Here is a 27,554-nt window from a genome sequence, read left to right as displayed (position 1 = left end):
GGAACTCGAACTGGCATCCATATGGGATGCTGGGCAATGTAGGTGGGGGCTTTACCTGCCATGCCACAGCGCCGGCCCCCAACAAAGTATGGATTTGACCTGCAGTTTGAAAAACACTTCACTGAGAGGCTTTTTATAGTTCTCAGAAATGCTGCATTAGATGTTTTTACTATTTTAAGAATTTCTGAAAGTCTTCCATGTCCTGATATGTGCTATGCCTCTCCACAAAGAGAAAAGGGCTGTGCTTCACATCTCATGCACCGTGTGACTGGGAATAGTTTTTAGTTCATTCACAGTGTACTGCAATCACCACTAACACCAAAGCATTCTCATCACCCCTCAGGAAAACCTCTACTTGTTAAGCCAGGTTGTAGTATTTCTCCCTCCCTCCACCCCGTTAATTGTCAGTCTGCTATCTGTGGATTTTCCTATTCAGGGTGTTTCATATAAATGAGTCCTGCAATATGTGACCTTTGGCATTTGTTTAATAGAATGTTTTTAAGGTTCCTCTACTTTATGGCATACATCAGTGCATCTTCTCTTTTGATGGCTGAGTTTCCTTATCCGTTGAGCTGTTGATGGGCATTTAAATTGTTTCACCTTTTGGCTTTTGTTAATAGTGGTACTTTGAACATTCATGTTGAAGTTTTTGTTTGAATATTTGTTTCCAATTTATTTGGATGTATTTTTAGGAATGTAATTGCTGGATCCTATAATAATACACTTAATTTTTTGAGAAACTATCAAACTATGGCTACACAAAATGGATACACCATTTTAAATTCCTACCAGTAGTGTATGAGAGTTCTCCACATCCTCATATTATATTATTTTTTTCAATGGCCACCCTCTTGAATATGAAATGTTATCTTATTATGACTTGTTTTGATTTTTATTTCTTTGATAGCTAATGATATTAAGCATCTTTTCATATACTTGCTATTTTTGTATCTTCTGCAGAAAATGTCTATTCAGATATTTTGCCCATTTTTAGAGTTCTCATTTTTTAAGTTGCAGAGTTCTTTACATACTTATTCCTCTCAGATGCATGGTTTGCAATATTTTTTTGCAATACTGCAGGTTGTCTTTTCTTTCCTTCCTTGCTTCTTCCCTCTCCTCCCCTCCCCTCACCTCTCCTCTCTTCTCTTTCCCTCTCTCTTCCTTCCTTCCTTCCTCCCTCCCTCCCACCTCCTTCCCTTTCTTTCCTCCTTCCTTTCAACAGAAAGAACTCTTCCATCTGCTGGTTCACCTCCCAAATGGCTGCAAAGGCTGGAACTGGGCTGCTCCTAAGCCAGGAGCCAGGAGCTTCTTCTGGATCTCCCATGTAGAAGCAGGGGCCAAAGTACTTGACGATCCCTCTGCTGCCTTCCCAGGTGTATTAACAGGGAGCTGGATCAGAAGTGCAGCAGCTGAGGGCCCTAACTGATGCACATATGGAATGCTGGCTTTACCCACTAAGCCACAGCACTAGCCCCAGCAGGTTATCTTTTCATGTTGTTGGTCATGTTCGTTGAAGCACAAGCTTCTAAAATTTTAATGAATTCTATTTTATTTCTCTTCAGTTGCCTTTGCTCTTGGTATCCTGTTTAAGAAACTTTTGCCTAATCCAGTGTCATAACAATTTATACTTGTTTTCTTCTAAAAGTTTTATAGCTTTAGCCCTAAAATTTAGGCCTTTCATCTGTTTTTGTGTATGAATGAGGAAGGCATCCAACTTAATCCTTTGGGTTTCTAGTCCTAACATAGTTTGTTGAGCTGACTATATTTTCCCACCCTGAATTATCTTAGCAGCCATGTCTAAAATCAGTTGGCCATAAATATAAAGGAAAAATGCTTAAAGGAATTCTGTCTAGTATTGCATGAAGGAATGAATGAATTTGGAATTGAGAGGCAATAAATTGATAATTGGTACAGTATGCTTTATAGGCTTTCAAATTTATTCCATTGATCTAAATGTCTATCCTTTTTTTATTGATTACTTTAGCTATATAGTGAGTTTTGAAATTGTAATGTAAGAATCCTCCCACTTTGTTCTTTTTCAGATTATTTTGGCTGTTAAAAAAGACTCAGTTTGAAACAGAAAATAATATTAGCATAAAATGAAAACTCTTCGTGTGCTGGAAAACTACTAACTACTCTTTTCAAGTTAACAGTTTATGGCCCTCCACAGCACAGTCCCATATTCACCCTTGTGACCTGGCGATAGAGTCAGTTGCTTTAAGCATTTCTTTCTCTCTTTTTTGAAGGAGTGGGATAGGGCATATGTCGTCGTCGTCTTCTTCTTCTTTTCCTTCTTCTTCTTTTGGTTTTTTCTTTAAAAGATTGATTTATTGGAACCAGCACTGTATAGAGTGAGTAAAACTGCAGCCACAATGCAGGCATCCCATATGGGTGCCAGTTTGAATCCTAGTTGTTCCACTTCCGATCCAGCTCCCTGCTAGTGTGCCTGAGAAAGCAGTGGAAGATGCCCAAGTCCTTGAGTCCTTCACCCACGTGGGAGACCCAGATGAAGCTGGCTCTTGGCTTTGGCATGGCCCAGCCCTGACCCTTGCAAGCATTTGGGAAGTAAACCAGCAGATGGAAGATCTCTGTCTAGCTCTCTTTCTCTCTCCCTCTGCCTCTGCCTTTCCTTCTCTAACTCTGACTTTTAAATAAATAAATAAATCTTAAAAAAACACATTTATTTGAAAGAGGTCTTCTATCTGCTGGTTCACTCCCCACATGGCTGCAACAGCTGAAGCTGGGCCGATTGGAAGCCAGGGGCCAGGATTTTCTTCCAGGTCTCTCATGTGGGTGGAAGGGCCCAAGCACTTGGGCCATCTTTCACTGCTCTCCCAGGCCACTATGGGGAGCTGGATCGGAAGAGGAGCAGCTGGGACTCAAACCAGAGCCCATATGGGATGTTGGAATCACAGGTGGAGGCTTAACCTATTATGCCACAGTACTGGCCCCTGTAAGTATTTCTCTTACAATGAGTGCAGTGTTTATCTCAGTAGAGTGCCAGAAGGGCACTGTGAGTTTAAGGTCTTTTTTTTGCCGATTCCATCTGCTGCTGATTCCATCTTCTGCCCCATTGGTCAGAAGTGAATGGTTTTCTGGCATAACCACATATCTGGATGTGCAGATACTCAACAAACTCAGAGATGAACATAGAGGGCATTCTGAAAACACTGGTACCCTGACTTATTTTTACATTTGCTTCTTAAGGGCATGTCTCTTGCCACATCCTTGCATGGACATCATATACTCCAGGCTTTCTGCCTACTTTGATTCTTGAATTTCCATTATGTGATCATGTCTCTGCCCACTGGCTATGTCTTATCTGTTCCCTGAATGGTTGCTTCATATGTCACTATTGAACATGGGCCAGCTTTGGGCAATTGCGGACTTCTCATTTAGTGGTTACAATGAAAGCTTCCTTTTTTTAAAAAGATGGATTTACTTGAAAGGCAAAGTTAGAGGGAGAGACAGAGGGAAGGAGAGAAGTCTTCTATCTGCTGTTTCACTCTCCAGATGTCTGGGGCTGATCCTGGAAATTCATCTTGCTCCCCGAGGTGAGTGGCAGTGGCTGAAGTTCTTTGACCATCTTCTGCTTTCCTACACACATTAGCAGGGAGCTGGATGGAGATGGAACAGCCAAGACTCAAGCCCTGCACATAGGGAATGCCAATATATTTTCTGGGTGGTGTCTTAACTCACTGCACCACAACCCCAGCCCCATTGAGGACTACTTTCCAAGTTTGTCCTTCCCGGGGTACATTCCTTCAGCCATAGGGAATCTTTCAGAGCTCTATTTATATCTTTGTATTGTTCTTTTATCAGTGCTTAATAATCTTTGTATTAAATATTCATTGCTTAACTCACTGTGTAGTTTCTCCTTATTGCCCCTAAATTGATACTCATTCTATGTGAGTAAAGTCATCAATTAAGGAATAACATGCAGTTATACAATTTATGGAATTCCTTTTGTGCATTCCAAAACATTTTATAATTTTAATTTGCCATATAATCCAAATGTGCTTTAATAAAAAACTCAAATGCTTTCCAAATCTTCATGCTTACACTACTCTTATTTCTATACTAAAAATATGGTGCTGTTTACTTGTGATAACTCTTAAGTCATTTGTCTAATGTCTAATTCTCAAGCTAATTACTATGGCTCCTGGACCTATAGTCAGTGATATTTAGTATTATCTATTTCAGTTTGGCATAAATTTTGAGAGATCTCTGTATGACTTTGAAGATAATTCTTTTTTTTTTTTTTTTAAGATTTATTTATTTGAAAGGCAGAATTGCAGACAGAGAGAGGGAGAGAGAGGAAGAGATAGATCTTCCTTTTACTAGCTCACTCCTCAAATGGCAGCAATAGCCAGGTCTGGGTCAGGCCAAAGCCAGGAGCATAGAGTTCTATCTGGGTCTGTTTCCCACATGGGTGGCAGGGGTACAAGTACTTGGACCATTTTCTGCTGCTTTCCCAAGTGCATTAGCATGGAGCTGGATCAGAAGTGGAGTAGCAGGAAATTGAAGTGGGGCTCATACAGGATGCTGGAGTTGCAGGTGGCAACCTAACCTGCGATATACTACAATGCCAGCTCTAAAATAATTCTTAATCTGATTTATTTGTAAGTAAATTGTACTCATTTATTGTTGTCCTTTATATTTTTTTGGTATTGGTTAGTATATTTTTACTTGCATTAAGTGTTACATGAATGGTAATTTTTCCCCTTATTGGAAGCTCTCTCCTAACGTATTCTACTATTTATTATCTCACCCCATAAGAATCCTCTTCTGCTTTTTAAATAAATATAAAAATATATCTTTAATTTTTTTTAAAGATTTATTTGTTTGAAAGGCAGAGTTACAGAGAAGCAGAGGCAGAGAGAGCTCTTCTGCCCACTGATTCACTCCCCAAATGTCTGCAATGGCAAGGGCTGGCTGAGCCAGGCAAAAGCCAGAGTCAAGAGATTCTTCCGCGTTTCCTACTTGGGTATGGGGACCCAAGTACTTGGGCCATCTCCCTTTGCCTTCCCAGGCGCATTAACAGGGAGCTGGATCAGAGGTGGAGCAGCCGGGACTTCACCCGGCACCCATATGGGATGCTGAGGATGCAGGTGGCAGCTTTACCTGCTACACCACAGCACCAGACCCTAAGGAATCTTCTTCTTCTTCTTTTTTTTTTTTTTTTTTTTTGACAGGCAGAGTGGACAGTGAGAGAGAGAGACAGAGAGAAAGGTCTTCCTTTGCTGTTGGTTCACCCTCCAATGGCCGCTGCGGCCGGCACACCCTGCTGATCCAATGGCAGGAGCCAGGTACTTATCCTGGTCTCCCATGGGGTGCAGGGCCCAAGGACTTGGGCCATCCTCCACTGCACTCCAGGGCCATAGCAGAGAGCTGGCCTGGAAGAGTGGCAACCAGGACAGAATCCAGCGCCCCGACTGGGACTAGAACCCAGTGTGCCGGCGCCGCAAGGCGGAGGATTAGCCTAGTGAGCCGCGACGCTGGCCAGGAATCTTCTTAAATGTTGAGGCCACAAAATCAAATAAGACATCAGAAGGTTCATAGATTATAGTGGAAGGAATAGATGTGTGTATGCATTCTCTATGGCTGTCATAAAACAAAATACTACAGACTGATGGTCCTCAACAACAGAAATTTGTTTTTTCACATTGCTAGAGGCTACACGTCCAAGATAGGGTGTTGCCAGGGTCAATTTCTTTTAAAACCCTCTCTGCTTGGCTGTTAGATGGCTGTTTTCCCTGTTATCTTTACATGATCTTCCCTCTGAATATGTTTGTGTCCTCATTTATTCTAATGAGAACATCAGTCATCAGCCCAAGGTTCACCCTGGTAACTCCATTTAGCCTTATAACAACTTTAAATATTCTGTCTCCAAATACGCTTAGAAGTACCAAGGATTAGGACGTATGACTTTTGGTGGAACACAGTTCAGCCCATTGCAATAGGTTGGTTCTCTCCAAAGTGAAGATTTGTTTTCTTTGCATTTCTGGGAGGTGAGCTTGCCTTGGGGCATAGACTTTGGAATGAAACAGATCTGTGTCTTGATTTCAGTCCCACCATTATACCTTATACCCCGCCAGAGGTGTTAACTATGAGTTGTAATGAGATTTAGGTGATAGCCTGTGATCCATGTAGGATGTTTCAGTCACAGTGCCATTTTCTTATTCTGGTCAATGCAGACCGTTTCTTATTCACTTAGTTATTTGTTGTTTTTCTGGAGATATTAACTTTAATTTTCTTTCCCTTTTAGATTTGAAAGTAAGTTTCTGGTAAAAATAAAATTATATTATAGTTTTCCCAGGAAATTTGTTGTAGTGAGATTTGACTTGTATAGTATTCTACCTTGTATAAATTCATTAACAATTTAGACCTTACCATAAAGCAAGGAACTTCCCTATTCCCCAGCTTAAGAATAATCTAATCTATTGACTTGTCAGCCTGAAGCATATCTAAATGAGTAGAATTAAAAATCATTAAGCTTGTTGGGGCGCTGGATTCTGTCCCGGTTGCCCCCCTTCCAGGCCAGCTCTCTGCTATGGCCCTGGAGTGCAGTGGAGGATGGCCCAAGTCCTTGGGCCCTGCACCCCATGGGAGACCAGGAGAAGCACCTGGCTCCTGGCTTCAGATCAGCGTGGTGCACTGGCTGCAGCGTGCCAGCTGCGGCGGCCATTGGAGGGTGAACCAACAGCAAAAGGAAGACCTTTCTCTCTCTCTGTCTCTCTCTCTCACTGTCCACTCTGTCAAAAAAAAAAAAAAAATCATTAAGCTTGTAAGAAATTATAATTTTGAGGACAAATGGGATGCAGTGTATTGTATCTGGGAAACTAAGTCATAAACTTAGCCTTTAGAGGTTTTTTTTTGTTTTGTTTTTTTGTCTTTCATGTAATGAGAATGGGTGGGCATAGATCCATTCGGACAGCTATACATGGTATATTTTAAATAGTCTTGACTTAAAGTAGTCTTATTCTAAATGTACTTATTCATGTCAAGGAATTGTAGGTTTTGATTTGCAAATGTGAGCACATTCTATGTATATTCTCTATTCTAACTTTAGGAAAGACTGATGATGTTAAGTATGTCCAATTTCATTTCACATCAGAAAGGCAAAATATAGTATAATGGTTTAGAATTCTGACAGTTTTTTCTCTCAGTTTCACTACTTAGTATTTGTATGACTTTGAGTGAATTAAATACTATCTAAACCTCATTTCATTATAATAACTGCTATAACAACAGCTGAACATGTTAAGATTTATTCCAGGTCACAGTCCCAACACAAAGCAATGATATATCTGCAGTGATAAATAGACAAGTGACTCTGATTTGATCATGACATTTCATGTACATATCTTGAGTTGCTGAACAGTATCCTCAAATATGTACAATTACTATGCGTTGATTTAAAAAAAATACACAAGGGGTGATGTTCTGACACAATGAGTTGATAATGCCACTTGTGATGACAGCATCCCATGTTGGAATGCCAATTCAAGTCCCAGCTTATCTGTGACACCCCCAAAGAACACAGTACTAGATTGTGAAGATGAATAGATTGAAGAAATGTCAGAAATAGAATTCAAAATTTGATTGTTGAATTATTTAAAAGTAATCAGAAGCAAATGCACAAACTAATGAAATCCATACATGACATGAAAGAAAATTCTCACACAAAATTGAGATCTTAAATCAGTTGCCACCGTTATGGTATAGTGGATAAAGCCACCGCTTGTGGTGCTGGCAACCCATATGGTGCCAGTTTGTGTCCCTGCTGCTCCTCTTCCAATCCAGCTCTCTGCTATGGCCTGGGAAAGCAGTACAAGGTAGCCCAAGTCCTTGGGCCCCTGCACCAGTGCGGGAGACCTGGGGGAAGCTCCTGGCTCCTGGCTTCGGATCAGCGCCACTCCGGCTATTGCGGCCAACTGGGGAGTGAACCAGCGGATGGAAGACCTCCCTACCTCCCTCCCTCCCTCCCTCTCTCTCTCTCTCTCTTTCTTTTTGCCTCTCCTTCTTTCTCTATGTAACGCTGACCTTCAAATAAATAAATATTTTAAGAGAGAAATCGGGGCCAACGCTGTGGCACAGCAGGTTAATTCCCTGGCCTGAAGCGCCAGCATCGCATATGGGCGCCGGCTTGAGTCCCAGCTGCTCCACTTCCGATTCAGCTCTCTGCAGTGACCTGGGAAAGCAGTAGAAGATGTCCTAAGTCCTTGGGCCCCTGCACCCACGTGGGAGACGTGGAAGATGCTCCTAGCTTCTGGCTTTGGATCAGCGCAGCTCTTGCCATTGTGGCCAATTGGGGAGTGAACCAGCAGATGGAAGGCCTCTCTCTCTCTCTCTCTCTCTCTGCTTCTCCTCTCTCTGTGTAACTCTTTCAAATCAATAAATAAATCTTTAAAAAAGAGAGAAATCTAAATGAAATCTTACAAATGCAGAATTAAATAGAACAAATAAAAAATTCAGTGGAAAGCCTTAACTACAGAATCAGTGAAAAATAGGAAAGAATATCTGAATTAGCAGACAAATGGCAGGAAATTATATAGTCAGACTGAAAACAATAAGAAGTTTGAAAATTAGAAAAAACTTTTGAGAATCTGCAGGATACTAAAAAACATACAACATACGGTTCTAGGAGTTTCTGAAGGCATAGAAAGAGGGAAAGGATTAGAAGGCCTTTTTAATGAAATAATAACTTACCTAATTTTGAGAAAGAAAGGGACATCCAAGTACAGGAAGCACATAGAACTCCTAATAGACATGACCAGAAAGGATCTTCATCATGATACATTGTAATAAAACTCTTCACAGTAGAAAAGATTCTAAAATGTGCAGGAGAGAAATGCCAGATAACTTTCAGAGTGCACTTCTTATCAGAAACCCTACAGGGTAAGAGAGAATAGTGAGATATATTCCAAATCTTTTTTTTTTCTCATTTATTTCAAATCTTAAGATAAAAAAAATGGTCAACCCAGAACACTGTACCCTGCAAAGCTCTCATTTATGAATGAAAGCGAAATAAAGCCCTCCATAACAAACAGAAATTGAAAGAATTTGTCACCACTTATCCAGTGTTGCAAAAGATGCTTAAGGATGTGCTGCACACAGAAATACAGAAATATGGTCATCACCATGAAAGAAGGTAAATGCAGAAAATCTCCCAGTAAAAGTGTAAAGGAAATCCAAAGTAAAAAATAGGAATATTTATGGAAAAATGGCAGGGCAAATTACTTATAAATAGTCACCTTGAATGTAAATGGTCTCAACTCACCAGTTAAAAGACACAGACTGACTGAATGGATTAAAAAACAAAACAAAACAAAACAAAAAAAACCCATCAGTTTGCTGCCTACAAGAAGCACATCTCACCAACAAAGATGAATGCAGACTGAAAGTGAAAGGATGGGAAAAGATATTCCATGCTAACAGAAAACAAAAAAGAGCTGGTGCAGCCATCCTAATTTCAGACAAAATAGACTTTAACAGAAAAACTGTTAAAAGAGACAAAGAAGGACACTATGTAATGATTAAGGTATCAATTCAACAGGAAGATGTAACTACTATAAATGTACATGTACCTAATTATAGGGCACCTGGCTATTTAAAAGAAATTTAAAGGGACCTAAGGGAACACATAGACTCAAATACAGTAGTAATGAGGGACTTCAGTACCCCACTTTCAGCAATGGACAGATCAACCAGAGAGAAAATCAGCAAGGAAACATTACAGAATTAATTGACACTATAGGCCAAATGGACCTAACAGATATCTACAGAACTTTTCATCCTACAGCCACAGGATACACATTTTTCTCATCAGTGCATGGAACGTTTTCTAGGATAGACTATATGCTAGGACATAAAGCAGGTCTCAGTAAATTCAAAAAAAATCAAAATCATACCATGCATCTTCTTTGATCACAATGCATTGAAGCTGGAAATAAGCAACTCAGGAATCTCAAGCACATATGCAAACACATGGAGACTGAACAGCATGCTCCTGGAATGAACAGTGGGCCATAGAAAAAATCAAAAGAGAATTCAAAAAATTTCTGGAAACAAATGAAGACAACAGTACAACATATCAAAACATATGGTATACAGCAAAAGCAATGTTAAGAGTAAAGTCTTAGCAATTAGTGCCTACATAAAGAAATTAGCATCAAATAAATGAGCTATCAGTGCATCTCAAGGATCTAGAAAAACAATAGAAAATGAAACTTGAAACTAGTAGGAGAAAAGAAATAATTAAAATTAGAGAAGAAATCACCAAAATTGAAACTGGAAAAACAATACAAAAGATCTTCAAAGTGAAGAGCTGGCATTTTGAAAAAAATAAACAAAATTGACACACCATTGGCCCAACTAACCAAAAAAAGGAAATAAGACCCAATTTAATAAAATTAGAGATGAAAAAGGAAATGTAACAACAGACACCACAGAAATAAAAAGGGTCATCAGAAATTACTACAAAGAGCTTTGCCAACAAACTGGGAAACCTAGAAGAAATAGATCATTTCCTGACATATACAAACTACCTAAATTGAACCATGAAGACATAGAAAACCTAAACAGACTCATAACCAAGGTGGAAATGGAATTAGTAATAAGAACCCTCCCAACAAAGGAAAGCCCAGGCTGGATGGCTTCACTGCTGAATTCTACCAGACATTTAAAGAACTAACTATAATTCTCAAACTATTCAAAATCATTGAAAGGGAGGGAATCCTCCCAAATTCTTTCTATGGAGCCAGCATCACCTTGATTCCTAAACTTGAGAAAGATGCAACAGAGAAAGAGATCTACAGACCAATTTCCCTGATGAACAGACGCAAAAATCCTCAACAAAATTTTAGCTAATAGAATCCAACAAAGTATCAGATCATTCACCTGGTATGCAGGGATGGTTCAACAATAACAAATCATTCAATGTGATGCATCACATTAACAAACTGAAGAACAAAAACCATATGATTATCTCATTAGATGCAGAGAAAGCATTTGATAAAATACAACTCCGTTTCATGATGAATACTCTAAGCAAATTGAGTATAGAAGGAATATTCCTCAACACAATCAAGGCAATTTTTGACAAACCCACAGCCAACATCCTATTGAATGGGAAATAAGTTGGAAGCATTCCCACTGATACCCGGAATCAGACAGGGATGCCCACTCTCACCATTGCTATTCTTTATAGTCTTAAAAGTTTTAGCCAGAGCCATTAGGCAAGAAAAAGAAATCAAAGGGATTCAAATTGGAAAAGAGGAATTCAAACTATCCCTATTTGCAGATGACATGATTCTGTATATAGGTGATCTAAGACTATACTAAGAGATTATTGGATCTCATAGAAGAGTTTGGTAAAGTAGCAACATGTAAAATCAGTACAAAAAAATCAACAGCCTTTGTATACACAGACAATGCCACGGCTGAGAAAAACTTAGAAGATCAATCCCATTGACAGTAGCTACAAAAAAAAAAAAAAAAAAAAAAAGTCAAATGCCTTGGAATAAATTTAACCAAGGATGTCAAAGCTCTCTACGATGAGAATTACAAAATGTTAAAGAAAGAAATAGAAGAAGGTGCAAAAAAAAAGAAACTTTTCTGTATTCATGGATTGGTAGAATCAGTATTATCAGTGTCCATTCTTCCAAAAGCAGTTACAGATTCAATGTAATACTAGTCAAAATACCAAGGATATTCTCAGATACAGAAAAAATGATGGTGAAATTCATTAGGAGACCCCGAATAGCCAAAGCAATCTTATACCACAAAAACAAAGCCAGAGGCATCACAATACCAGATTTCATGACATACTACAAGAAAGTGTTAACCAAAACAGCCTAATACTGGTATCAAAACAGATGGATAGTCTACTGGAACAGGATAGAAACTCCAGAAATCAACCTAAGCATATATAACCAATTTGTCTTTGACAAAGGAGCTAAAACAATCCCTGGAATAGTGACAGTCTCTTCAGCAAATGGTGCTGGGAAAACTGGATTTCCACATGCAGAAGTATGAAACAAGACCCGCACCTTTCACAGAAATCCACTAAAATGGATTAAAGACCCAACTCTATGACCTGATGCCCTCAAATTACTAGAGAACATTGGGGAAGCCCTGTAAGACATTGGGATAGACAGAGAGTTCATGGAAAAGACCCCAGAGGCATAGGCAGTCAAAGCCAAAATTAGCAACTAGGATTACATCAAATTGAGAAGCTTCTGTACTATAAAAGAAACACTCAGGAAGGTGAAGAGGCAACCAAAAAATGAGAGAAATTAATTGTAAACTATACAACTGATAAAGGATTAATAATCAGAATATATAAAGAGATTAAGAAACATCACAACAACAAAACTAACAACCCAGTTAATAAATGGGCCAAGGACTTAAACGGACATTTTTCAAAAGAGGAAATCCAAGTAGCCACATACACTTGAAAAAATGGTCAGGATCAGTAGCTGTCAGGGAAATGCAAATCAAAACCACAATGAGTTCTCGCCTCACCTCTGTTAGTATGGCTTTCATACAGAAAACAACAAACAACAAATGCTGGGGAGGATGTTGGGAAAAAAGTACCCTAATCCACTGTTGGTGGTAATGTAAACTGATAAAGCCACTATGGAAGACAGTATGGAGAGATCTCAGAAATCTGAACTTAGACCTACCATGTGACCCAGACATCCCACTCCTGGGAATTTACCCAAGAGAAATGAAATCAGCATATGAAAGAGTTATCTGCAGCCCAGTGTTTATTGCAGATCAATTCACAATAGCTAATACATGGAATCAACCCTAATGCCTGATAACTGAAGACTGAATAAAGAAGTGGGATATATACACCATGAAATACTGCACAACAATTAAAAAAAAAATCTAGTCTTTTGCAACAAAATGGATGAATGTGGAAAGCATCATGCTTAGTGAAATGAGGCAGTCCCAAAAGGACAAATACCATATATTTTCCCTGACCTGTGATAGCTAATAGAGAACCTAAAAGGCAATCTATAGAAGTGAAATTGACACTTGAGAAGCAGTGACTTGAACAGCCCTTGTCTTGACTGTTGAGAGTTTGTTTTTCATTTTATTTGTTGAATTCTTAACTTAAGAGTTAATCATTTGCATATAAGGTTAGTTGAAAATAGATGTTAGTAGAAAATGAGACTGGGAGTAAGAGAGTAAGAGATGAAGGAGGAAGAGGGGTGGGAGGGTGGGCACGGTGGGAATAACACTATGTTCCTAAAGTTGTAATTGTGAAGTGTATGAAGTTTGTAACTGTAAAGCTGTATAGTTCTGCATACATTCCCATGACTTCTAAGGGTACAGTTAAAAATTTGTCATGGAATCCCAGATCCCCTTAAGCTGGGTGGTAAACATAGCATTTTAAGTGTTAAAGTGATCATATGGGTAAGATTAAGCGGTAAAGTGATCATATAGATAGGATTAAATGGTAAAGTGAACATATAAATAGAATTAAGTGGTATTTAATAATAGAATTAAAAAGGAGTAAATGCACCAACATGTGAAGAAGTCCACACAGCAGACTCAGAATGACAGTTGCTTTAAGTAGCCTCTGACCTCAGAATCAGCTCTTAAGGCATTCTATTCTTGCTGAAAATCCCACAACTGCATTTCAAGCATGGAAACCCAAGACACAGTGGCAAAAAATGTCCTACATGAAGGACCTCTGTGAGTGAGACCCCAGTAGAAAGACATGGTCATCACATTAGGAAGTACTTTGCTTATGGCCTTGTCTAAATACTGACAGAGTTTGTGGATTCAAAAGGCTTCCCTAGCCTAGGCAGCTCATGTCAGGAGCCTTGGGTGATCACTGACATCATACATGAGTGTGAATTGTTAAATTAACAACAGGAGTCACTGCACACTAACTTCCCATGCAGGACATCTGTCCTCAAAGAGTTAACAATAAAATGTGTTCTCACAGATTTATTTCGGTTTAGCATTAAGTGGAGGGTATTCTTATGTCTCATGAGTTTTAGTTTTAGTTATGCCGAAGTCCAGCTACATTGCTTGTTTTCTTAGGTGCTTCCTTAATTAATGATAAAACTCATTCTCAAGGACTTACTTTCTTTTAATATATAAAGTAGGGGATATTCTTATGTCTCATAAGGTATAGTCATGTCTAAGTGCTTGCAAAAGGTGTATTGTTCTTGGGTGCTTCTTTAAAGTTTATTAAGTTTCTAGAAAAAATGAAATGAACTTTTAGATGCAATGACTTTGAATAGCCCTTGTGTCGACTTTTGAGAAAGTTTTTTTTGTGTGTGTTAATTGTTGATCTCTTTACTTAGTATAGAGTAGGTCTTCTGTGTTTAAAGTTAATTGAAAATGGATGTTAGTGGAGAATGGGACTGAGAATGGAAGAGGAAGGGGGGGGGATGCGGGTATGGTGGGGAGAATCATTATATTTCTAAAGTTGTACTTAATGAAATGCATGAAGTTTGTATTCCTCAAATAAAATGTTTTTTTTTTTGGAGGGGGGAAATAAATAAAATATATTTTAATACAAATAAAGTAAATTTTTACCAAACATTAATAGATGAGATTTTACTATTCTATGTGCCTAATTGCTATTGCTATCCAATGTATTTTCATTGTTAAAAAACATTTTTATTGATTTAATTTTATTTGCAGTGCAGAGAGAAATCTTCCACCTACTGGTTCACTCTCCAGATTCATACAACAGAAGGAGTCTGGAACTCCATCTTAGTCTCCTTTTGTGAGTGGTAGGGACCCAAGTACTTGAGTCATAGCACCTGTTCCCACCTAGGGTGCACATTAGCAGGAAGCAAGTCAGAAGCAGAGAAACTGGGACTTGAACTCACGTGGGAAGTGAGTGTCCTGAGCTGCATCTTAACTGCTGCACCAAATGCCTGCCCCTTTGGTTTGTTTGTATTCATTTATAGTCCAAAAATTTTCTCTTTGGAGCCAGTACTGTGGTGCATTGGGTTAAAACCCTGGCCTGTAGTGCCGGTATCATGGTTGCTGGTTTGTGTCCCAGCTGCTCCACTTCTGATCCTCTTCCTTGCCAGTGCGCCTGAGGAAGCAGTGGGCCCCTGCATCCATATGAGAGACCCGGAAGGAGCTCCTTGCTGCTGGCTTCAGATCAGCTCAGCTCCAGCTGTTGTGGCCATTTGGGGAGTTAACTAGAGGATGGAAAACCTCCCCCCCCCCCCCCCGCCTCCCTCCCTCTGTCTCTATCTCTCTGTAACTCTCTCTTTCAAATAAATAAATCTTTACAAAATAAAAAGAATTTTTTTCTTTATAACTTCTACTCATTTTGCCCTTGGTTTGTTTTTCTTACTGAAATATGGAACTGTAAATTACTTTTAAGAGAATCCATGGTGTTTTTTGTTTGTTTGTTTGTTTTAGAATGCTTTTATTTAATGAATATAAATTTCGTAGGGTACAGTTTTAGGATTATTGTGGTGAGAATCCATGTTTTGACTATATTGAATCATCCTCATGACATTTATCTCCATTTATTCTTTGATGTTATTTTATTGAACACATGCAGAACCTTTGCTAGATACTCCTGTAGTGCTTTACCAATATCAGTTCACAACAACATGCAAATTAAATACTGTTGTCCCCATTTTATAGATGTACACACCAAAGTGCAACTAGTTTAATTACTTTGACTAAGATCAGTAAATGGTGGCCCCAGGATTTGAATGTAGGCAGTCTGACTCTAGAATCTGCACTTTAAGCTACTGTATGCTGCTGCCTTTTTGAAGAAAGTGTTTACTCTATACAAGTCTTCTACATAGATTGTGTTTACTCTATACAAGTCTTTTTTTTTTTTTTTTGACAGGCAGAGTGGACAGTGAGAGAGAGAGACAGAGAGAAAGGTCTTCCTTTGCCATTGGTTCACCCTCCAATGGCCGCCGCGGCCGGCGCGCTGCGACCGGCGCACCACGCTGATCCGATGGCAGGAGCCAGGAGCCAGGTGCTTTTCCTGGTCTCCCATGGGGTGCAGGGCCCAAGCACTTGGGCCATCCTCCACTGTACTCCCAGGCCACAGCAGAGAGCTGGCCTGGAAGAGGGGCAACCGGGACAGAATCCGGCGCCCCGACCGGGACTAGAACCTGGTGTGCCGGCGCTGCTAGGTGGAGGATTAGCCTAGTGAGCTGCGGCGCCGGCCTCTATACAAGTCTTATACATAGATTGTTGTATTCCTTCTAAGTATCTTAGTTTCATTGTATATTCTATTTGTTTATAATTAAGTTTCCCAGTGATTTTCAGTATATAAGAATGAAACAGATATTTATATACTATTTTTATATTAGCAGTCTAATTTGAAAGAGTTAGAGAAGGAGAGGCAAAGAGAGAGAGAGAACGAGAGGTCTTCCATCCGATGGTTCACTCCCCAATTGACTGCAACGGCTGAAGCTGCGCCGATCTGGAGCCAGGAACTTCTTCTGGGCCTCCCACGCAGATGCATTTTCTACTGCTCTTCCAGGCCATAACAGAGAGCTGGATCAGAAGTAGAGCAGCTGGGTCTCGAACTGGTGCCTGTATAGGATGCTGGTGCTGCAGGCCAGGGTGTTAACCCACTAAAATAAATCTTTAAAAGATGATTTTTTGTTTGTTTGTTTGAAAGGCAGAGTTATAGAGAGACAGGAAGAAACAGATCTTTCAAACATTGGTTCACTCCCCAAATGGCTGCAATGGCTAGGGCTAAGCCAAGCTAAAGCAGGAGCCAGGAGCTTCTTTTGGGTCTCCCACTTGGATGCAGGGGCCCAAGCCCTTGGGCCATCTTCCACTGCTTTCCCAGGTGTGTTAGCAGGAGCTGGATTGGAACTGGAGCAGCCAGGACTTGAACCTGCTCCCATTGGCAAGCGGGAATGGTCTCCACTGATACAGTTAATTCAAGTCAGCCTCTAGGTGGAGAAGAATAGTAGAAGAGAAAGGAAAAGGGAAGAAACCTTTTTTTTTTTTTTTTTTTTTTTTTTTTTTTTTAAGGATTTGGAGGAGAGTGAAGTTAGAGAGAGAGCTCTTCCATCCACTGATTTACTCCCCAAATGGCAGCAACTGCCAGAGCTGTGTCAGGCCAAAGTCAGGAGCCTGGAATTCCATTCTTGTCTTCCACATGGGTAGCAGAGGTCCAAGAACTTGGGGGATTATCTGCCACCTTCCCAGGCACATTAGCAGAGAGAGCTGGATCAGAAGGTAAGCAGCCTGGGTTCAAACAGTTGCTTATGAAATACTGGCATTGCAGGTGGCCTTAACCTGCTGCCCCACAACACTGGCCCCTGAACTAGTCGATTTTGTTTTTTATTTGGAATTACCCACTTGACAGAGTTCTTCGTAATATTTTATTGTTGCTCTTTCTGCTAAATCTAATTATCGTTCCCTTTTCTTTCCTGTTTTTATTTGCCGCTTCCCTGTTTTTCTCAGTCAGCCTGGCATGCCAGCATTCTTGAAGTGTTGTAGTGGTTGGGGAAGGGAAAAGGAAGTCAGAGTTTTCACTATTCAGTTTTTAAGATTTTTTAAAATTTATTATCCATGTTTTAGTGTAGTAACTCTGTCCTCAGGTCTGCTTGGTCCCTAAGCTCAGGGGTCCTTTCAAAGGTTCACGGCCTCATAGTGAACCACTGTGAAGCCCAAACATCTTCAGGATTTGTTGATTGTCCGAACCTCATGCCCCCTGGAATTCTATGCATTTAAGAAAATATTTGTTACACTGTTTTTTTTTTTTTTTTTTAGATTTATTTATTTATTTATTTATTTATTTGAAAGAGTTACACAGAGAAAGAGAGGCAGAGAGAGAGAGTGTCTTCCATCCGCTAGTTCACTCCCTAATTGGCTGCAGTGGCCAGAGCTGTGCCAATCTGAAGCCAGAAGCTTCTTCTGGGTCTCCCACACTGGTGCAGGGGCTCAGAACTTCAGCCATCTTCTACTGCTTTCCCAGGCCATAGCAGAGAGATGGATAGGAAGTGGAGCAGCCGGGACTTGAACCGGCACCCATATGGGATGCCAGCACTGCGGGCAGCAGCTTAACCACCATGCCACAGCGCTGGCCTCTATTGCACTCTTTTTATTATTGTTCGACCTTTATGGAAAGGCTTTTAGATTACTGCAACATGACAGGCAAGATAAATACCAGTACTGTTAGTTTTTAAAGAGAGATTTATTTTATTTGAAAGAAATCTTCCATCTGCTGGTTCTCTCCCCAAATGGCCCCAATGGCTAAGGCTGGGACAGGCCAAGGCCAAGAGCCAGGAATTCCATTGGAGCCTCCCACATGGGTGGCAGGGGCTCAAGTACTTGTACCATCACTTCCTGCTTTCCCACGTTCATTATCTGGAAGCTGGATCAAAAGCGGAGCAGCTGAGAATTAAACTAGTGTTTCTGTATGGAATGCTGGCTTTGTAAGATATGGCTAACCTTCTGTGCCACAATGTCAACAGCAGTCCTGTTACTTTAAAAAAAAAATTTAGAAGTGAGTGTTAGCACAGCAGTTAAGATGCCACTTGGGATATCTGCATACTGTATTTGAATGCTTGGTTGAGTCTTGGCTTTGTTTAAATCCAACTTCCTGTTAATAGCACACCCTGGGAGAAAGCAGGTGATGGCTTTAGTATTTTGGTCCTTGCCACCTGTATGAGAGACCCAAAAGATGTTCTCAGCTCCTGGCTTTAGCCTGACTCACCCTGGTTAATGTGGACATTTGGGGAATGAGCCAGTGATCGCAAGATCTATTTCTGTCACTGTCTTTTAAATAAAATGAAAACTTTTTAATTGAAAATACATATATTTTACAGTTGATTTATTTATTTGAAAGGCAGAGTGACAGAGAGAGAGGAAGAGACAGAGAGATTTCCACCCACTGGTTTGTTCTCCAAATGGCCACAATGGCCGGGGCTGTGCCCGGCTGAAGCCAGGAGTCAGGGGATTCTTCTGGGTCTCCCATGTAGGTGCAGAAGCCCAAGTTCTTGGACCATCCTTTGCTGCTTTCCTAGACACATAAGCAGGGAGCTGGATTGGAAGCAGAAGCAGCAGGGCCTCAAATCAGTGCCCATGTGGGAGGTCGGCACTGCATATGGCTGCTTAACTTGCTGCCCCACAGCACCCCTCCCCCAAGTGGTGTCTTAACTGTTATGCCAGATATCTACCCCACAAGTCACTTTTTTTTAAAGATTTATTTATTTATTTGAAAGTCATAGTTACACAGCGGGGAGGGGAGAAGGAGGGAGATGGCGGGGGAAAGTTTTCCATCCACTGGTTCACTCCCCAATTGGCCGCAGTAGCCGGAGCTGCGCTGATCCGAAGCTGATCTGAAGGAGCCAGGAGCTTTTTCCTGGTCTCCCACGAAGGTGCAGGGTCCCAAGGCCTTGGGCCATCTTCTACTGCTTTCCCAGGCCATAGCAGAGATCTGGATTGGAAGTGGAGTGGCTGGGACTTCAACCAGCGCCCATATGGGATGCTGTCACTGCAGGCGGCAGCTTTACCCGCTACACCACAATGCTGTCCTCCCCATAAGTCTTTTTTTTTTTTTTTTTTTGGACAGGCAGAGTGGACAGTGAGAGAGAGAGACAGAAAGGTCTTCCTTTTGCCGTTGGTTCACCCTCTAAGGGCTGCCACAGCTGGCGCGCTGCGGCCGGCGCACCGCACTGATCCGATGGCAGGAGCCAGGTACTTCTCCTGGTCTCCCATGCGGGTGCAGGGCCCAAGCACTTGTGCCATCCTCCACTGCACTCCCTGGCCACAGCAGAGAGCTGGCCTGGAAGAGGGGCAACCGGGACAGAATCCGGTGCCCCAACCGGGACTAGAACCCGGTGTGCCGGCGCTGCAAGGTGGAAGATTAGCCTGGTGAGCCTCGGCGCCGGCCCCCACAAGTCATTTTTAAAACAAAAATATTTTGTTCACTTTATGGGAATAAAACTAGAACCTGGCTCCAGGATATCTAGAATTTTCTAGCATCTTCTAGAATCATTAGTGGTTATAAATCAAGGAATTAAGTGTGCAAAAATTAAACTTACTATGTTGAAGGGTAATATTTTTAAAAAGGTGAAAATCAGTTCCCTTATTGATATAAACATGTATTTAACTTAATATATTTAATGAGGAAACTAGGCAGATGTTACAGCTGTTTTTTTTTAAATATTTATTTGAAAGGCAGAGATATAGAGAGGAGAGACTAAGAGAGACAGAGAGACCTCCCATCCTCTGTTTGACTCCCCAAATGGCCACAACAGTCGGGGCTGGGCCAGGAGCCAGGAGCTTCTTCTGTGTCTCCCAGGGACCCAAGTAGTTGGGCCATCTTCCGCTGCTTTCCCAGGTGCATTAGCAGGGAGCTGGATTGAAGTGGAGCAGCCAATATGGGATGCTGACACTGCAGGCAGAGGCTTAACCTTCTACACCACAGAGCTGGCTCTGTTACAGTTGTTTTAAAAGAGAAGAGAAAGAAGCGCAAATTTATATGGAATAGAAAGAAGATGATATGAATTTAGATTTGTATACAAAGTTCTCCTCTTCCTTTGGAGTATGGAAGGAAGTCACCTGCATCTCCTATGGCCAGAATTATTTGCATGTTAGGGACAAGAATTATTTTGCATTTGTTATCATTTATTGCAACTTTCACAGTTGTAAAACAGTTCAAGGACAGTGAAAGCCTGGAATTAGATAGCCAAAGGAGTGTTCTGCAGATAATACATATTTTTTTTTTTTTACTAGAGACACAATCATCTCTTTTACTTAATTCAAATTTACTTCCAGCTGAAAACGTATACCACATGAACAGTGACTCAGTTGTATTTGTTGAGAAATATGTAGGGCTATTAAATAGAATGTTATGAGAAACTAACAAGCGTTATATTTTTGTTCCAGGTGTATGCTGCTGATTGTAGTGACAGTGTTCTTCTAGAACTACGAAAATATTTGCCAAAATATTATGGCATTTGGTCACCTCCCACTGCACCAAATGGTAATGTTCTCTTAAAAACCTTCATTTTTAGTTGTAATTCAGGAAAGTAGGTTTTTCAAAAGGCTTTATGTAAAACTAAACTAATTGGGCATTATGAAAATACAGAATACATATTTTCTATCCTTTGTCTACTAAGCAGAACAATATACTTGCTTTTCATTTGCGTTTTCAATGATAAAAAAATAAGAAAACTGTTTTCTCTCCATGACTCCATCCCTATTTCTTAACGTAAGCCTTTATCCCTCACCTCCAGGCTTTAAATTGCAGCCTTCTGAAAAACACTGGTCAAAGTTTCATGGAGGATAAAGTGATCTATATTAAGGACACAGAATTTTTCTTTTAACATTAGTTAATGCTTGAAGCAGTATTTGCCCCTTAAAGGCCTTTGCCAAAGCAGACAAAATGTAATTATTAATGGAGAAACAGGACTGCCAAACCACTGATGACAATGGATAGAAAGGATTTCAAACTTGAATGGCTTTAAGAATAACGTGTATGCCATAATTTACAATCTTGGTTGCTCCACTTCGTGTCCAGCTCTCTGCTAATGCTCCTGGGAAAGCAGTGGAAGATGCCCAAATGCTTGGGCCCTTGTACCCACATTGGATGGAGTTTCAGGCTCCTATGTGGCCATCTGGGGAGTGAACCAGAGGATGGCAGATCTCTCTCTCTCTTTGTTTCCTCCCGCTAACTCTGCCTTTCAAGTAAATAAATACATCTGGGGGGCGGGGAGCAGGGGAGGAGAATAACCTATAGCCTGATTAAAATCCAAATTTTTAGGCCTAACTCTCAAGACATTTTGATTATGCAGTTCTGTATTGGAGGATTATGCAGTTCTGTATTGGAGGAACCAGTTTGAGCTGGTTCCTTTCAGTTCTTTTGCTTTCATTCATTGACTTTCTTTGCCAAGTATCATTAAGTCATTAATGGGAAATCTGTGTCTCCTTGGGAGTATTCTTACCTAGGTGATAGTAAGTTCTTGGCTCCCTTGAGTATTTAGGAGTCTGTTGTGTGGAAAAAAAGAAAGTGAGTTGAGGCTCTTCAGCTGTGTACAGGTTGAGAAACCCTTATGTGAAGTGCTTGGGACAGAAATGTTTCAGATTTTGGAACATTTCAACATACACTATGAGATATCTTGGGAATGAGACCCAAGTCTAAACACAAAATTTATTTATGTTTGTTTGTGTCTTATACACATAACTTGAAGGTAAATTTTTACAGTGTTTTTGGTGTTCCCTTTGTTTTGACTATGACCTGCCACATGAGGTCAGGTGTGGGATTTTCCATTAGTGGTGTTGTATTGGCAGTCAATAGGTCTCGCATTTTAAAATATTTTGCATTTTAGATTTTCTCATTAGGGGTGCTCAGCCTGTATTTCTCTGCTTCCCTCCTGCCACTTCCTCCCCTGATGTGTCTGTTTCTCTTTCTCATTGAATTAATGACATTATTTACTGACTGATTTTTCTTTAGTTTGGGCATTTTATGGACTTAGGATACATGTTTTCAAACTGTTAGAATTTTTTAGACTTCATAGTAGTAATATGTTAGAAGTAGGAAAATACTGAAAGCCAAATTATTCAACAAAATATTGTTGCATAACTTTGGTCATGAGAATGTACTGACCAGTAAGTAAGAAAGGCTTTTTTTCTCTCTGACTTTTTTATGACAGCTTTATCGAGATAATTTACATACTATAAAACTCAGCCATTTAAATCATAAAATTCCATTGGTTTTACTGTATTTACAATTGTATAGTCAGCACCATTATCTATTTTTAGGACATGACTAGTGTTTTTTTTTTTTTCCAAACATCACAATTTTTGGTAATGAAGTCATCTTTGATGACTTAGGCCAGTTAGATATGATAAATCTCATTTGTACTTGTATATAGACACACAGTACATGTATCTTTAGATATTGGTAGTTATTTGAAAGAATAACATCAAGCTGATTTGAGCAAATTGTTTTCAAATGCAAGCTTCAGCCTGCTGGGTTGGTAGGTTTCTAGATCTAGCTACCAGTGAAGTTTTGTGAAACAGAAGTTAAGTTTCATAACACAAGCTGGCCTACAAGTTTGTTCTCTCCCATCTCTGTTACCCTAGATTTGAGGGCTTAAAGTCTCAACTTGTAATTCTTTTTACTTTCAGCTTCTGTTGTTCTCAGAAATGGTTGATGATTAACATGAAAAAGCAGAAACTTCTGTGGTTTTCCACTTAGCTTCATAGGGGGCCTTGGTTCCTTATTTGGCCTTTCTTTTTTGGAAAGTTCAGAAATAAAGATGAAGCTAATACCTAGTAGATAGTCAAGATATAGTAGACAAAAATCTAATAGAAATTGGCCCCTGTATTTATATAATTTATAAAATCCTTAATATTCATTGAGGATCTAAGACTTCAGTTCCCTAAATGCCCTTCCCCTTGTCTTTTCTTTAAAAAAGATGACATTTTCCATATTTACTGTTATCTGTAAGTTTTTAATATTTTTCCGATAATTCAGATGTTTACATTTTTCATCCTGTGGTACTGGGAAATTTTCTGCCTCTCTTTCCTAGATTGTTGAAACTTTATTCCGCTAGAAGAAAATTAGCTTAAGGGAGGTTTTTTTTTTATATATATCTAGCATATTATAAAATAGTATGTCAATTTATGTTTGTTTAGTTAGACTAGTTATATACATTTAACAAAACAGAAAAGTTTCCTTCATCCACAGTAGTGTTGTATAATTTCCAAGGCAGAGAGAGGAAGAGGGAGGTTCAGAGATCTTCTGCTGGTTCTCTCCACAAATGCCTGCAATGGCCAGGCAGGGCCAGGTTGAAGCCAAGATCTGGGAACACAGTTCATCTCTCTCACTTGGTTAGCAGAGACCCACTGCTTCGGCCATCTTCTGCTGTCTTCTAGGGTGTACGTTAGCAGGAAGCTATAATTAGGAGTAGAGCTGTGACTCTAATTTAGGCAATCTGATATGACAGGCAAGGCCTCCAAGCAACATTTTAGCTGCTGTGCCCAATGCCTCCCCCTGTATTATTTACAAAGAGTTAAATTTTAGATTATTGGCTATAGCCTCTTAAACTTAACTGTATTCTTAGTTATTGCTAACTCTAAAAATGAGCTTCACCTATTAATGAATAGTTTATTTACTAATATTAAATTTTATAGAGTTTCTCTTAGATTTGGGATTTATAGTATCAGTTATTAGGCTACTGAAAGATCATCTTTGTAAGAATCAGTTGTTCTGGATCCAACATTTTGGCATAGCAGCAAGTAAATCCACCGCCTGCAATGCCGGCATCCCATATGGGCACCTGTTCGAATGTTCTACTTCCTATCCAACTCCCTGCTAATGTGCCTAGGAAAGCAGCAAAGGATGGCCCAAGTCCTTGGGCCACTGTACCCACATGGGAGACCTGGATGAAATTCCTGGCTTCTGACATTGACCTGGTCCAGTCCCGGCCGTTGCAGCCGTTTGGGGAATGAACCAGCAGATGGAAGATATCTCTCTCTCTCTCTCCCTCTCTCTCTCTCTCTCATTTATCCCTCTGTAACTCTGCCTTTCAAATAAATAAGATAATAATAAAATAAACAAAAAAGACTTGTCTTAAAAAAATCAGTTGTCCTAAATAGAATTTAGATAACCTTAAAAAGTAAATCTACTTAATTGTGGTATCTGTTTTCAGGATTTGTACGTATACATTTTTACATATGTAAATATCAGCTTTTTAAATACTCAAAATTATATCTTTTTTAATGTGCCTCATAGTAAATATTTTAAAAGCTGTTTTCCAAACATGTTAATACAGGCTACTTTATATATTTGACCTAGGTCAGAGTGAACCTAAACTATTCCAGATAGACCATATTTGACAACATCTTTTTACATTAAAATGGAATGAATAAACCAAAACAGCTCTCATATTTACTGCAGTAATATTTAGCATATATGATGTTAAACTAATCTGTAATTTTTTTCTTCAGAATTAAAAAAAAGGCAGCCTGGGAGATAGATGAGGATGAAAGTGTCAAACAGTAATCCCAGAGGATGGAAAAGTGGGTAGATTTGGGAACTGTATATAACAGCTGGGCAACATTAAGGGCCTGCTTGAGATTAGTGATCAGTTGATGTTTTGAAGTTATGATTTAACAAGTTATTTTAATTTGAGACAAAAATCAATACATAATAAGTACTATGTTCTTGTTAATATTTAACTGCAGGTCAAGGCTTGCTATTAGCTTCAGGATTGGATAGTCTAATTGAATTGTGACTATATCTTTTGATTTTTTATTAAATTATGCTTGTCTTATCTTGAAGTGTGTGTAGATGCCAAAAAATCAACTTAATTTTTTTTTTTTGCTTAGTATTAAAGTTCAACCTGGACCCCTTGGTGACCTAACACAGCAGATTTTAATATTTAACAGTTGTGTGCATGTTTAATATGCTTACAGGTAAAATGCTTATAGGTAAAATTAACATGTATAATGAGTGCCAGATTTGCACCAAAATTATGATACATATAATGCTATTTCCACTGAATTCTTTTGTTTTTTTCCCCAAAAACCTTTTATTTGAGGTATACAAGCTTGATGCATTTCATAAATACAAATTTAGGCACATAGTGATTCTTCCCACTCTACCCTTCCTCCCACCTTCACTCCCACCCTTCTTCGTCCTCCCTCTCCTGTACCCATTATTTTTTACTAAGATCTGTTTTCAGTTAACTTTATACATAGAAGGTTAACCCTACACTAAGAACAGAGTTCAACAAATAGTATGAAAAAAATAAACAAACAACCTGTTCCTCAGAAGTGGAGACAAGGGCTGTTTAAAGTCATTATATGTCAAAGTGTCAATTTCACTTCTATAGATTACATTTTAGGTACTCACTAGTTACCACAGATCAGGGAGAACATACAGTATTTGTCTTTTTGGGTCTGGCTTATTTGACTAAGTATAATGTTTTCCAGTTGATTCTATTTTGTTGAAAGCAACAGGATTTCCTTTTCTTTTTTTTTTTTTTAACCATAGTGTAGTGTATATATCACATAATTTCTTTATCCAGTCTTCAATTGACAAGCATATGGATTGAGACCATATCATAGCTATTGTGAATTGAGCTGCAATAAACATGGGGATATAGATGACTCTTTCATATGCTGATTTCTTTTCCTTTAGGTAAATTTCTTTTTTTTTTTTTAAAGATTTATTTATTTTACTTGAAAGTCAGAGTTACACAGAGAAAGGAGAGGCAGAGAGTCAAAGAGAGAGGTCTTCCATCCGATGGTTCACTCCCCAATTTGCCACAGCAGCCGGAGCTGTGCCAATCCGAAGCCAGGAGCTTCTTCCGGGTCTCCCATGCGGGTACAGGGGCCCATGGACTTGAGTCATCTTGTGCTGCTTTCCCAGGCCACAGAAGAGAGCTGGACAGGAAGTGGAGAAGCCGGGTCGTGAACCAGCACCCGTATGGGATGCCAGTGCTTCAGGCCAGAGCATTAACTCACTGCACCACAGCACTGGCCCTCTTTTGGGTAAATTTCCAGGAGTGGGATGGCTGGGTCATATGGTAGTTCTATATTCAGATTTCTGAGGTATCTCCATACTGTTTTCCACAATGGCTTTTTTCTTAAAAAAAAAAAAAAAAAAAAAGCTTCAGGGACTGTTGTTGTGTGGAGTTAAGCCATCCCTGTTGACATTGGCATTCCATATGGGTGCTGAATCAAGTCCTGGCTGCTCCATTTCTTATCCAGCTCCCTGCTAATTTGCCTGGGAAAGCAGTGAATGATAGGCCAAGTGCTTGGGCCCAGGTACCCACATGGGAGACCCAGATGAAACCTAGCTCCTGGCTTCAGCCTAAGCTGGCCCAGCCCTGGCTGTTGCTGCCATTTAGGGGGTGAACTAGTGGATGGAAGATTCCTCTCTCTCTGTCTCTCCCACTTGGTCTCTCTTTCTGACTTTCAAATAAATAAATACATCTTTAAAAGAAAAAAAAAATTTTGAAACAGGACTTTTGCTGTTATATATCCCAGAAGAGTACCTTGTTCATTAACTACATATTGAATGAATAACATGTTATTTTGGAGAGATTGAGAGAGCATTGTTTTCTTTTTCTCTTTCTTTCTTCTTCTTTTTTTTTTTTTTTTTTTTTTGACAGGCAGAGTTAGAGAGACAGACAGACAGACAGAGAGGTCTTCCTTTCCCGTTGGTTCACCCCACCAAATGGCTGTCACAGCCAGTGCGCTGCGCCGATCTGAAACCAGGAGCCAGGTGCTTCCTCCTGGTCTCCCATGTGGGTACAGGGTCCAAGGACCTGGGCCACCTTCCACTGCACTCCTGGGCCACAGCAAAGAGCTGGACTGGAAGAGGAGCAACCGGGACAGCATACGGCACCCGACCGGGACTAGAACCCGGGGTGCCAGCACTGCAGGCAGAGGATTAGCCAAGTGAGCCGTGGCCCTGGCAGAGAGAGCATTGTTAACTTTCTTTTTTTTAAAGATTTATTTGAAAGGCAGAGTTATAGAGAGGCAGAGAGAGAGAGAGAGAGAGAACGAGGTATTCCATCTGCTGGTTCACTCCCCAGATGGCCGCAATAACCAGA

General features: G+C 39.9%; 1 protein-coding gene across 1 annotated transcript in view; it reads left to right on the top strand.

Annotated features, from left to right (window-relative positions):
* The window catches only part of IPMK (inositol polyphosphate multikinase), a 62,126-nt gene that overhangs the window by 18,852 nt on the left and 15,720 nt on the right, over window positions 1–27,554 (top strand). Inside the window, exon 3 of the mRNA XM_002718484.5 lies at window positions 20,872–20,968. Within this exon, the coding sequence (XP_002718530.2) occupies window positions 20,872–20,968 (97 nt within the window). The remainder of the gene's footprint in view (window positions 1–20,871; window positions 20,969–27,554) is intronic.

This window comes from Oryctolagus cuniculus, chromosome 15 (genome assembly GCF_964237555.1).
Source record: "Oryctolagus cuniculus chromosome 15, mOryCun1.1, whole genome shotgun sequence".
In the NCBI taxonomy this organism is placed as follows: Eukaryota; Metazoa; Chordata; class Mammalia; order Lagomorpha; family Leporidae; genus Oryctolagus; species Oryctolagus cuniculus.
Note: the sequence above shows the minus strand (reverse complement) of the source record. Positions and strands in the feature narration are given on the sequence as shown.